At 34.7% G+C, this 13,132-nt stretch overlaps 1 protein-coding gene across 1 annotated transcript in view; it reads left to right on the top strand.

The window, feature by feature from the left end:
- The first annotated feature begins 5,634 nt into the window (after positions 1 to 5,634).
- The window catches only part of LOC107776741 (serine/threonine-protein kinase TOR-like), a 36,627-nt gene continuing 29,129 nt past the window's right edge, over positions 5,635 to 13,132 (top strand). Inside the window, 10 exon segments of the mRNA NM_001325223.1 lie at positions 5,635 to 5,745; positions 6,876 to 7,214; positions 7,286 to 7,360; positions 9,004 to 9,176; positions 9,291 to 9,389; positions 10,530 to 10,689; positions 10,805 to 10,948; positions 11,121 to 11,290; positions 11,380 to 11,584; positions 11,661 to 11,855. Coding sequence (NP_001312152.1) covers positions 5,635 to 5,745; positions 6,876 to 7,214; positions 7,286 to 7,360; positions 9,004 to 9,176; positions 9,291 to 9,389; positions 10,530 to 10,689; positions 10,805 to 10,948; positions 11,121 to 11,290; positions 11,380 to 11,584; positions 11,661 to 11,855 — 1,671 coding nt within the window.

The raw sequence follows: 13,132 nt of genomic DNA, 5'->3' as shown, positions 1-13,132 counted from the left end.
TCATATAGTGGTTGGAACATATGTGATTGTTCCAGACTTGATTATTTTGGTGGAATTTTTCAAGTGGTGGAATTTTCCAGTGCTAAAATTACTCTAAGTGCTATAAACTTTTTGACGCTACAATTAAAAGTTTAAAGTGCTTGAAATTGCATAATAATTTAATATTTATAGGTAGTGAAAAAATAACTATCGCACCTTATAGTGAAAGATGTAACTATTAGAAAGTAGAAACGGATGACACCGTTTCCAATACTATTTATTTATTTATTTATTAATGTTATTAATGATATTTTAGTCTTTCAACTTTCTATTTTAGAGCTTCCCACTTTTAAACTAGTTAATATAAATATAAGTATAAGTATATATAGATACAAATCCACACCAAATATTCCCAATACAATTAAATATCACAAAATAAACCCATTATTTAGAACGAAAAAAACAAAAAAATACCAAAATCTTTTATCACAATGCAAAATCAAGCTACACTCGTTGGTTAACAACCAATTCGATCGAATCATCACCAGCTATGTCCTTATGACTTCAAAAAACTCATCAATACGATTGATAATCCATTTTATAGTTCCATGATTTCATCAATTTGATAATCCATGACAATAATAGGTCTAAATCTATCATAGAGGTTAGGAGTTGACCATCACATAATGTGAGAATCTATGTGTTACGTGTTATCCGGGATAAAATGTGACAAATTAAATAGTTTAAACATAAAAATATTTGGGAGAATTACACGTAATTACAACCCATAGTCATGTGTTGCAATCTAATAGCCAGTCATAACTTTACAAATATGTAGCCCAAAAATAATAAGCTGAAGTTTGAAAAAAAAGTATTTTCTGGGTTTTTTATTCAGCAGAGGAGTTTCATTAGGACTATTATCTTATTCAAATGAAGTCTTGGAATTTTCTGATTATTACATTATCTGATTTTGATCTTTCTCCCCCAATTTATCTTTAGCGATCTCTCCTATTATATCATCCTAAAATCAAAACATAAAATTGCACGACTTGCTTGCAAAAATTATAATTATATAATTACAATAAAGAGTTTGAGCTAAAATAGGCTACGCATAATTGTAAAAAAATTATCATAAATAGTGACCATAAAGAAGTATGTAACATTTCCCAAAGGATTCTTCCTAAAAAAAATGGTAAACAAGATAAAGAACCAAGTAGCTTACATTTTTTCAATTTCGTTGATTAAGCTTATATGGTAAAATTGAAAAGCAATTGCTGCAAGTTCGTGATTTGGCGGATAAATCAACAAGAAAGGTAGATTTATACATGAATTGTTCTAAAAAGAAAGAAAACGTGAAACAAAATTTAATTTCATTATACATGTGCAATATATGTATAATGATGTATAACTGTGTATAAATTTTATATCGAATGCATAATAATGTATATCAAAAAATAAGAGAAAGAAGAAGAAGAGAAGTGTCAAACTTCGGTGGAGGCTTCTTATATAATGACAATGTATATATACGATAGGCGGAGCTAAGATTTGAATCTTATGGGTTCTAGTATAATCCTTTTAAATTATTGGGTTCTAAATTAATAAGTTGTACATATTTATTAGATTTCTTAATACAAATACAGGGTTTGAACAAAAGCTATTGGGTTCGGCAGAACCCGCAACCCATACTGTGGCTTCACCCTTGACTATATATCCTTATACATTGAGAAATAAATAATTTTGTAATGTTATAAACATATACACATTTATATATAAATATACACATTTATAAACAATGTATAAGTATGTATGGAGTGGTTATACAATATTTACACCAGAAAACATCTTGTGTTCACAATTACACCTCTATTTCAGCACCAAATATCAAAAGAGAGTTTTTCAAAGGAAGTGAGATCTAAAAATTAAAGAGGAGAGAAGATGGAGATGGATTTTTTTTATTTTATAAAAGAAGATAAATAACTTGAATATCATTTGAATAACTTGAAAATTGTCTGAATGATACACCAGAACAAATCATTTGCTAAAACACAAAAATGGTTCAACTTTAAATGGATTCTTTTTCGGCAGAACAAAATAGCATAAAGTGGGTAAAATGACTATTCACCACCAGATATTCATTCTCCGATGACCTCGTTAACTTTGGTGTTGACCTCTTTACCTTGAAAATTGAAGGGAAAAAATGGGTAAAGAAGATTATCCACCGCAGAAGATTTATTTTTCGATGACATCGTTAACTTTGCCGGTGACCTCTTGATTGACTTCGTCATTGACATCTTCACTCTGAAAGTTGAAAAAATAAAAGAAAATGGATAAAGAAGATTGTCCAGCTCTCTTTTTCACGCTAGGTTAACAGATATAATTTTTTTTTTTTACACATTATATAACTATGTCGAGTAAAATTTTAAAAATGGGCTCTTTTTGGTTGTGAGATTGGGCCGACTAACATAGGATGTTATTATTTTTTGTTCAAATACATACGCGGTCCCTTACAGTTGGCACGAATTTTCATTTAGACACTTAAACTAAGGCCTCATTTATTTGCACTTAATGGAGGTCTAAATCTTAATCATTCAGATCTCAGACATTAAGTGCATTTATTTTTTAAATCTGAATCTTAATTATTCATATCTTAATCATTAAGTGTATTTATTTTTTTCACTTCAGAACCCCTTAATGGGTCTGAATAGGTTTGTATGATTAAGATACATAACAAAAACTTAATTTTATTAAAATGCTATCATCCATATTCATTATTAATTGTCGCCACCGCCAACCATTATCAACTATCATCATGCAGCCACTACTGCCACCATACTCAACCACCGCCACCACCATACTCAACCACTACCACCATAATCGACTACCACCATCCGTTATTCCCACCACTCCCACCACCATCATTCTCAACCACAAATAACACTCATCCACCTCAACTACCACAACTAACCACCCCATCACCGTCAACAACCATAATCGGCACTGCACATCATTATAAACTGCCACCACCCACCATCACCTTCCTCAATCATAATTATCATCCACCACCCACCATTATTAACTATCACCACTCACCACCACCATCCTCAATCATAATTGCCACTACTACTAATCACCACTAGCTACTACCCTGAACCACCACCATCAACCAAACCTACCACCAACCCCCTCCTCTAGTCGGCATATTATAAAAAATTTATATATTTTATTGATAGAATATTAGATCAGTTAATATTTTATTAAAATTTTATGTTTATTAATTTTCAAATAAAGATAAATTTTATACATTCAAATATTAAAAATCAAACAGTCTTAATCATTTAGTATTCAGATCTTAATACATTTCTTAATATTCAGATGTGTATTCAGATTCAAATATCTTAATACACATCTTGATATTCAAATGTGTATTTAGTTTCATACGTCTTAATCTTAAAAAAAACAAATGAGGCCTAAGATTTGTTCCTATTAGACACTCCAACCTCAATAAAATGTACCTATCAAACACAATGGGCTGGCATGGCCACAGAAGTGTTTCTCATGTTGTTTGGGCGCATGAACTGGTCTAAAATTATATTTTTTCTTTTTTTAAAAAATCACTTTTTCTAAGAACCATTGCCACCATTCTTGTCATCTTCTCTCCTCATCGGCGACGGCGATTCGAAATCCTATTTCCGCTCAGACCAAGACTATCCAGCTTGCATTATTTGAAAAATATGGCATAAAGTCTCACTTCTCAAGTTTTTCAAATTTACTGCATCAGAAGGAGTCCCTCCGTCTTCTTCAGTGGTTTTGGTCAGTTTTTGATTGAGCATGATTCCGGGAACAATTCATCGAAAATAAGACTCAATCAATCGGATATATCAATATTTACATTTCAGAAAAAAATATGTACATTTACACACTATTTAATTGCAAAAATGAGGAAGGCCACTAGATTTAGAAGATAGATTATGGATTTGGTATAGTGGTAACGTAGGTTAAAGAGGGATCAATGTATTCCAAAAGCTTTTGAAGCTGAGAATCGCCCATTTTGCTCTTACTTCAACCTTAGTAAAGTAGCTTAGATTGAACTGAAGCGATGAAAAAAAAAGATTGAAAGAGTGACAGCATTGGTGGGAGTGGGGCGGGCAATGAAGACGATGAAGGGGGAGGGATATTTACGTTAAAATAGTTTTCTGTTTCTTTTTGGCTCAAAATCCTTTTTTTTTTTTTTTTTTTTTATATTTTAACCTAGAACGCCATGTGTCTTTGTTTAATTCGCTAATTTGCCACATCATCCGCGTGTGCATTACACACACTTCATTTGTTTGATTGGTTATCTGCGAAGGGCTTAATAGATACATTTTAGAAGTACTTTAAGTGTCTAATGGGAACAAGCCTTAGTTTAGATGTCTAAATTAAAATCCATGACAACTTTAATGGGCTGTGTATGTATTTGGCCTTTTTTTTTTTTTTTTTGTAAAGTAAGTAATTCATATATAACAATCTCTTTATTATTGATGCATAAACAATCTTTACATAATAATTTCACTTAATTAGTAACTGAATCAAAATTATTTAGCATCTTATAGCAGCTTATACTTCTGTTCAGCTTTGATAGGTTATTCATCGGATAATGTACAATCCAAACTAATTAATAGTTTGTTTGGATGACTATTATGTATTATATGGTATTGTTACTATAAATATACGAATGTTTATATAAATAATCGGTCATATTAATTGTTTATTTTTTCTAACCATATACACAGACTATTCATTGATTATACATAATTATATTGGTATAATACATAAAGTATGCATATATTATACATTCACCGGCTATTTTTAATTTAAGTGATTGAGTGGACGTCTATTTGGGTTAATTCTTCTTAAATACAATATTTGTTTTGATTGTTACTTAAATTTTATCGTATCATATATGATGAAAAGTGCCAAATCATGTAACATCATATTTGGTATGGTCATTTCGTTATCTTATTTTTTTTCTTATCTTGTCATTAATTCCTTATTATTAAATAATCATATTTTATTCTTTACCCTGCATTTTTTATATAGTAATTTATGCCGTACCTAATTTTTGTGTATTACATTATAAGTTTATTCTTTATATTGTTAATGGTACGAAAACCAATAAACATTTATTAATTAAAATATAATAATACAATATAATGCTCTTTATACTGTTGATGTCATGAAAAACAATAAACATTTACATTAAAATATAATAATACAATATAATGCATTGGATACGTAACAACCATACAAACAAGCTATAAGTTAACGTCTCATTTAATTACAGAATCAAATACTAGCAATTTAGCAAATAGAGCAATGATCAAATGTTGTTTCGTTCCTTCACCGAGAATAAAACGGAAACGGAGCGCGTAAACGTGTCCGCCCCACAGGCCCAACACAACGTTGTAATAAAACGGAATCACAGTGGGCAAGGGTTTTTTACCCGTTAAAAACCTAACGTCGATTTATCCTACTTTCTTCCGGAGAAGCTCACTCACTCTCTTACAAATTACTGCTATAATTTCTCTTGTTGTGTATAGCAGCAGCACATCACACGAAAATAAAATGTTCTGTCGATCGTGTTAGGGTTTTTTGTGGTGGCGCGTGTGTGAATTCAGCATGGCTACCACCAGTCAGGCGATCCGTTATCCAGTTGCAACCACCGGTGCCGGAAATATTGATGCTCTCAATAGAGTTCTTGCTGACCTCTGCACCAGAGGCAATCCTAAGGTTCTTTCAAATTCTCTTTTTTTGGAGTTATTTGCTAAATTCGTTCTTTAACTTAATTTTCGTTTTGCCATTCTCTTTTAAGTTGCTGTGTATTTTTTTTTTATTTGTGCTGTTACATTTGACTGAATTGTGAGTAAGTGTGACCAGACATACATCTAGTGCTCTGATTTCGATTGTATGATGAATTGAGGATAAAAAGAGGACACAAGATATGCCATAACAAAATCTTGGACACAGTTATTGTTATTATTATAGATTTTTATGAGTAACTTCATCCAAGATTTTAGCTCATGGCATATCTTGCGTTTTTTTGAAATGGTCATAAACAGCACTAACAATGTGCTGGAATTATGTACATTAAGTATAATCCTATCTAAATCCATAGGAGCTCTAAGATAGATTCAGCTTCATTTGCAAGTTCCATTCCACACTAGAAGTAAAACAAAAAACATCTTGAGTTGTTTCTTGATTATCCATCGAAAATCTTGGACATAGTTATTTGTAACCCTGTATGCAAAAGATGATATCGAGAAAGACAGCACAATTCTAGATACACTTTAGTTTCAGGCAAGAAAGAAAAGGTCAATAATCACTTTTGACCTTTTTCCTTTTCTCTTTCCCTGTTTTTAATATTTATCATGACTAATCCTGTTTGAAATCATGCCATCAGATAGAAGTGGCCGATCACTGTTTATATACAAGTCTTCTCCTCTAAGCTTCTTGTTAATTACGCTTGTTTATTTTCCTCCTCTATCTATTGAGAAAGATGGAACAGTCCTGTTTTTTAATTTTATATCAGACCATCTTGGTGAACCGTTGGCTTGGATAATCATGGGAATACCAGGTTTTTTTTTTTTGTATTTTCATTCACTTTTGCCAGTTTCATTTGTCTATTGAAGGGTTAACAGAGCAGTCTTCTGCACATAGTGCTTCATATTGATACTGATGTGGGTTTTTGCTTTAAATGTATATGCATTTAAAATGTTATGTGTGGTGTTGTTGTTTTTGTTGTTTTAGATTACATGTTGTTGGATGCACTCCTCTCTCTTCTAAATTCATTTTAAATACTTGTGTCGATGTTGCAAACTTTTGCACCATGCCTGTATTACTTATGTTACACTCCCTGGTAGGATGGAGCTACATTGGCCTTGAGGCGGCTCGTAGAGGAAGAAGCTCGTGATCTCAGTGGAGAAGCTTTTGCTCGTTTTATGGATCATCTATATGAACGTATTACTACATTTCTTGATAGTAATGAAGTTTCTGAAAATCTGGGAGCATTGAGGGCTATTGATGAGCTAATAGATGTCACCATCAGTGAAAATGCATCAAAAGTGGCAAAATTCTCCAATTACATGCGAGCTGTTTTTGAAACAAAGCGTGATCGTGAAATCTTGGTCCTTGCTAGTAAAGTTCTGGGTCACCTAGCTAGATCTGGCGGTGCAATGACTGCAGATGAAGTGGAACGTCAGGTGCGTAACATTGTGCTACTTCAGATTTCTCATTCTCTGACATCAGGATCTCAATTCTTTCGTGTTTTCAGGTAAAAGTTGCACTAGGATGGCTTCGTGGTGAAAGAATTGAGTATCGTTTCTTTGCTGCCGTCTTAATATTAAAGGTACGATTAGCATCTTCCTTCATGATTTGATGATGTATAAGCAGAAGCTTTGAAGCTGGGTTTTATTTCTTTCATCTTTATGTGATGGGGAAGCTTTGAGTTATATATAAATGTTATAGACTTGACTGCTAGCTTACAAACAAAAAGCTGGTGAACTTGTCATATAATGTTTTCCCGTTGCTTGAAGATAGGTCTTTCACCATTTGGTGGTCGTCTTCGGATTGTTCTGTCAATTCTTTTTTGTTCTGTTATTTTCCAGTTTCGGTGTTGTCTTATTCATTTTGTTAATGCTATTCATTCTCCATAAAAGTACAAGTATCTTGTGTAATTCTTTATGTTGGAGCAATTAGTTACTATTGAAACATTACATAACCGTAGTTACTAACCCAGGGGATGCTCAGTGGCTGTTTGGTGTATATGAACATAGAGCATTGAAATAATGTGAAACTTACGTCATTGAGCATTTTGAACACTTTAAGCTGGTGATTTTCATTACATAAATTTTAAGTTGGTAACTCTTTTTTGGATAAATCAGGATCTTTTTGTTGATAGGTTAAATCAAGATCTTTTCATTAGATATCACACTAATATTGTGGTAATATTATATAGCGATTTGACTTTAGACCTCAAAAAATTCATTTAAATATCCCAAAAGAGAGGAGTATTTTATTTTCACCGAAGATACAACTGAAATGAAGCCTTCTTTTTCTGATACAGTCTCTCCACAGTCCGCCCTTCAAAAATTCTACTGTTCTGTCCTCGCCAAATCATCCAAAAACTTTTCCACTGTCCAACTTGCCATTGTATCAGTCACTGTCTTAGAAAGTACCTAAGCTATCTCAAAATTGAATACAAAGTATTTACTATTAGAATCATATCCTAAAGATTAGCTAGTGTTTTTCTGCTATCGTGGAACGAAGAGTGAACTGGTTCATATTGTAGAAATATAGTTGTCATTCTTATATTACTTTAATAAACTTCTTTATGTTGTAGCTTGTCAAAAGAAATTCAAATAGCTAAACACACATTCAAGCTGCAATGTCATTTCAGTAAGCAATAGCCATAAATGATCAATTGGGAAGGTAACATGTCAATATTCAAATACACATACTTTGCTAGAGAGTAGGTTATTTAAACCAAATTCTGTCTTAATCAATTACTGAAAGCCAAGTATTATATGCCACTGAGATTTAATCTGTCAAGTAATACAGTTAAAGAAGTTATTATCCGTACACTATTCAATCATTTCTAGCTGCTAACTTTAAACAGCAGAGTCCCCATTAATTTTCAAGTGCCTATTTGGCAATCTGGAGTTTCTAAATGGGTCCAACCTTCCTGAATTTTCTTTTCATTGATAGGTAAAGATAATTTATTGTCAAGTTCCAGTAATTGTTCATTACAGATTGTGTAATGAACCAACTAAGTCAAGTATGGCATTCACATGATTTAAATATGCCATGTCACAGAAAAAATTAGCAAAAACATACATCTATGTTACAGATTAATTAAAATTCTCTTTCCCCCCAAACAAATCTATAATTTCTCTTTCTCGATATCACCCACCACATAGCAGCTGTTATTGAATTCCAGTTACTAAGTACTTGCTGATGCTGTTCCTGTTTCCATCTTTGTCTTGAATTTAGGAAATGGCGGAAAATGCTTCAACTGTTTTCAATGTTCATGTGCCGGACTTTGTGGAGGTTATTTGGGTTGCTCTGAAGGATCCAACATTGGCTGTTCGAGAGAAGGCTGTCGAGGCATTGCGTGCCTGCCTTCGCGTTATTGAAAAGCGCGAGACCCGATGGCGTGTTCAGTGGTATGTCTACTTCTCTCTCCTCCCTTATTGTTTTTCAGTAAAATGTCATTTTTATCAATATCTTATGAACGTTGTGGCAAATTTCATCTGCTCTAAAATTGGTGGTGCTGGCAGGTATTATAAGATGTTTGAGGCTACCCAAGATGGATTGACCAGAACTGCGCCTGTTCATAGTATACATGGCTCCCTTCTCGCAGTGGGAGAGCTGCTAAGGTTTGCTATCAAACTGTAATTTTTCATTTTAGGAAAATAATTGAGAGTTCCTTGTGCTGTTTTAAATTGCTATCATGGCTGTCTGATAATCTGGAGACTTAAAATCTTTGGTTATATCATGTAGGACCTAGGAGTCAGTCTACCTCAAGTCTGAGGCCACTTACATGTGTGTTTTAGGTGCAATCATCTACTACCTTCTTGTTCCCTTTTTGGAATAAAGCAAATAATTTTATAAATGAGGGAAAGAATTTCCATGTACAAGACTTATACCAAAAAGTGTGTACTACCTGCTTGTTCTTATTAGCCGTTGTATCTATAATGTATTTGTGGTCTGTAGCTTGACTACGATCTGTCGAGGTACCTCCTTTTTCAGTCCTTTTAATGAAGAAAGTATTGGGGTTTTCAGTCCTTTTCACAGTCCTCTGCAAAAAGTATTGGGTTTTGGCTGTTGCTGGTATTCCTCTTCTCAGTTATCATTAGTTGACTATGTATATGTACAGGATCTTCTGTTGAGCTATACTATGTGGTCAAGTTGTACAAGATATTATCTTGTTACTTTGCCATGGATTTCTCTGTTTGTACTTTAAACAAATTTGATGGGTATCATACCTTCAGAAACATGTGTGAGTTGGTGTTCTTCGTTTCAGTTTTATGATAGGCTGTGATTTTGTTTTGCTGGAATTAGTTTCACCTTTCTTCATTAAAGCCCACACTTTATTTGCGGTTGAGGCCCCAACAGACCTTAGAGCTTTTTTGCGCTTTTTGCCTTTGATAACACTGAAGGGTAGGTACTGAGGCGAGGAATAACACTGAAGGGTAGGTACTGAGGCGAGGAATGACTGCATAAAGAGGGTGGTGGTCAACTGGTTGAGTAAGCTATAGGAGGACAAATTTTTCTTTGCTGTATCGCCATGTATGCACTTATGCTAGTATGTTCCATGACTACTATAGTCTCAAGGATTTATTTGCTTATTATTTGAGTAAGTTGCCTTTGTCTCCTTCATAAACAATGTCAGATTACAGGCGCAAGTTGAATAATATGCTCAAGTCACATGATGTGGGAATTGGCCCCACTATTATCTGGATGTGGTATGATAAATGTTACCTGATGCATGCAGATTTCTTCATCAAAATGTGCAGGAATACAGGAGAGTTCATGATGTCAAGATACAGGGAGGTTGCGGAAATTGTTATAAGATACCTGGAGCACCGAGATCGCCTAGTTCGTCTCAGCATAACTTCTCTACTTCCTCGAATTGCCCATTTCCTGCGTGATCGATTTGTGACTAACTATTTAACGGTTTGTGACATTTGACTTCATTTTAATGATTCAAGCTGGAAAATCTGGGTGATTGAGATTTACATCTTGTATCTTGACTGCTGTAACCTCAAGTTTGTTGATTTTGCTTCTACAGATATGCATGAATCATATACTTCATGTCCTTAAAATACCTGCAGAACGTGCCAGTGGGTTCATCGCTCTTGGGGAGATGGCTGGTGCTCTGGATGGTGAACTCATTAACTATTTGCCGACAATAACCTCTCACTTGCGTGATGCGGTATGCCATATATGTCATTGCAGATGGACTTGAGTAACTGAAACTGTTTCCAGATAACTTATCTTTTCAGGGTTTTTATATTAAAAGAAGTTATCTTCCAGGTGTTGTAGGTTCTTTCTGTGACATGTATATGCTTGAAGCAATAACCCTGACATGCGTATGTTTCTCTCAGATTGCTCCCCGCAGAGGCAGGCCCTCATTTGAGGCTCTGGCATGTGTTGGAAATATTGCTAAAGCAATGGGACCAGCCATGGAGCCTCATGTTCGTGGTCTCTTGGATGCTATGTTTTCTGCTGGGCTTTCCCTGACACTAGTGGAAGCCTTGGAGCAAATAACTGAAAGGTTATTTCTGAATTTGAGCAGAAGTTTCATGAACTGGGTTCTTTTGTCTGGTGTTGCTCAAGGATAACATGTGTATTTCTGTGTCTCAGCATTCCATCTTTGTTGCCGACCATTCAAGATCGACTGCTTGAATGTATTTCAGCAATTCTCTCCAGATCTCATCATGCACTCTCAAGACAATCAACTGCTATGAGTCGAGGGCATATTGCAACAGTTATCCCCCAAGTACCAGAACTGAGTGGTCCTGCGCTAGTTCAACTTGCTTTGCAGACTCTAGCTCGTTTTAATTTCAAGGTTTGTCGTCTATATTTTGTGCACTCTATTCCCCTTCTCATTAGTTTACTTTGATAGAAGACCTGTGGCATTATAGGGCCATGATCTTCTTGAGTTTGCAAGGGAGTCTGTTGTTGTATATTTAGAAGATGAGGATGGAGCTACACGAAAAGATGCTGCGCTATGTTGCTGCAAACTAGTAGCAAATTCTTTCTTGGCGATGTCTTCTACCCAGTTTAGTCCTAGTAGAATCAATCGTGCCAGTGGAAAGCGACGTCGACTTGTTGAAGAGGTTTGCTTTTAAACAATGTTTCTTGGTATTATATGGTTCCCTGGTTCGTCACTTCCTAATTATCTGCGCATTCAAATACGTGCCTATGAAAAGAATCTTTTCCCTAATATCTGTATAAGGATGTATAATTCAGTTTTATTAGTAGCTTCAATAATATAGTTTTTCTGTCAATCTCTCAGCCGGTTTATCCCCTTTTCGTGAAAGAGGTGGCAGGCGTCTCTCTTAGTGGATTGAGTTTTGGATGCCTGCTATAAAGATTAGCTAGCTTTTAGTGGTTGGACTGATCCCAAGTTTAGCATATGTTACTTACTCCGTCCATCCCAAATACGGGCACGGATCCGAGTGTCGGATTCGGCAAAATCTAAATTTTAAAATTCGGGAGTGCGGTTCCAGGTATGGATACGGGTGCGGGGATTCGGCTAAAAAAATTTAAAATTATAAAAAATAGAGCTATAAGTCCGAACTCAGAACACGACCCCTTGAATTCTTTTTTTTCTTTTCTGGAACACAATGCAGCAAATATGAGACAAAAGTACTACAATATTGAAGGTATGCCATTTCGCATGTCTTAAATCTGTTTTATTTTTAATTTTGAGAAATCAAAATCTCAATTTCCCCCCAAATTTGTCGATGGACTCTGGTCAAAGTATCCGAAGTTAGTTGACCGAATCCGGGACGTATCCCGCTCCCCCACCCGCTCCCGTCCCGTGTCGAGACGGGTGCGGCACCAAAAACCAAGAGTCCGCGCAACTTAGACTTTCTTTTCATAGGTCAGCTAAGTCCAATGTTTGGCACATGTTAATTGCTTCATCCCAAGAACTGTCCTAATTTCTTTCCGTTGGTCATTAGTGTTTGTATAGTGTGTGCTGTGCAACATTTGATCTCTTCTTTATGCCATTACTCTATAAATCATATTTCAATGTCATTTTTATAAGTTCTTCCAAAACAATTGGTATCATATGATTTCAATTTACTTTACCCTCTAGACTTTGTCAATATAGGACTATAATGATGGTTTTAGGCAAGGGGAGATTCACAGGTTTATCTTTTGGTTCTCTTTGTTTTTTTGTGCTTTCTTACTGAACGTTGACTGATTTTAGAAAGGGTCTTCAAGGGTTGGCTTTTCATGAAAAAGAGAAATTGTATAGCTTTATGATGTGCTTTTCTGGTGGTGTCTCAAGTCATTTGGTCTCTATGGCAGATGGGTATGGTCTACTGGGATAAATTGTTTCAAGTTCCTGGATTCTACCATTTTATTTCATTCTCTTCATGATAAT

This window comes from Nicotiana tabacum, chromosome 19 (genome assembly GCF_000715075.1).
Source record: "Nicotiana tabacum cultivar K326 chromosome 19, ASM71507v2, whole genome shotgun sequence".
In the NCBI taxonomy this organism is placed as follows: domain Eukaryota; kingdom Viridiplantae; phylum Streptophyta; class Magnoliopsida; order Solanales; family Solanaceae; genus Nicotiana; species Nicotiana tabacum.
This window is presented reverse-complemented; position numbering and strand designations above follow the sequence as displayed.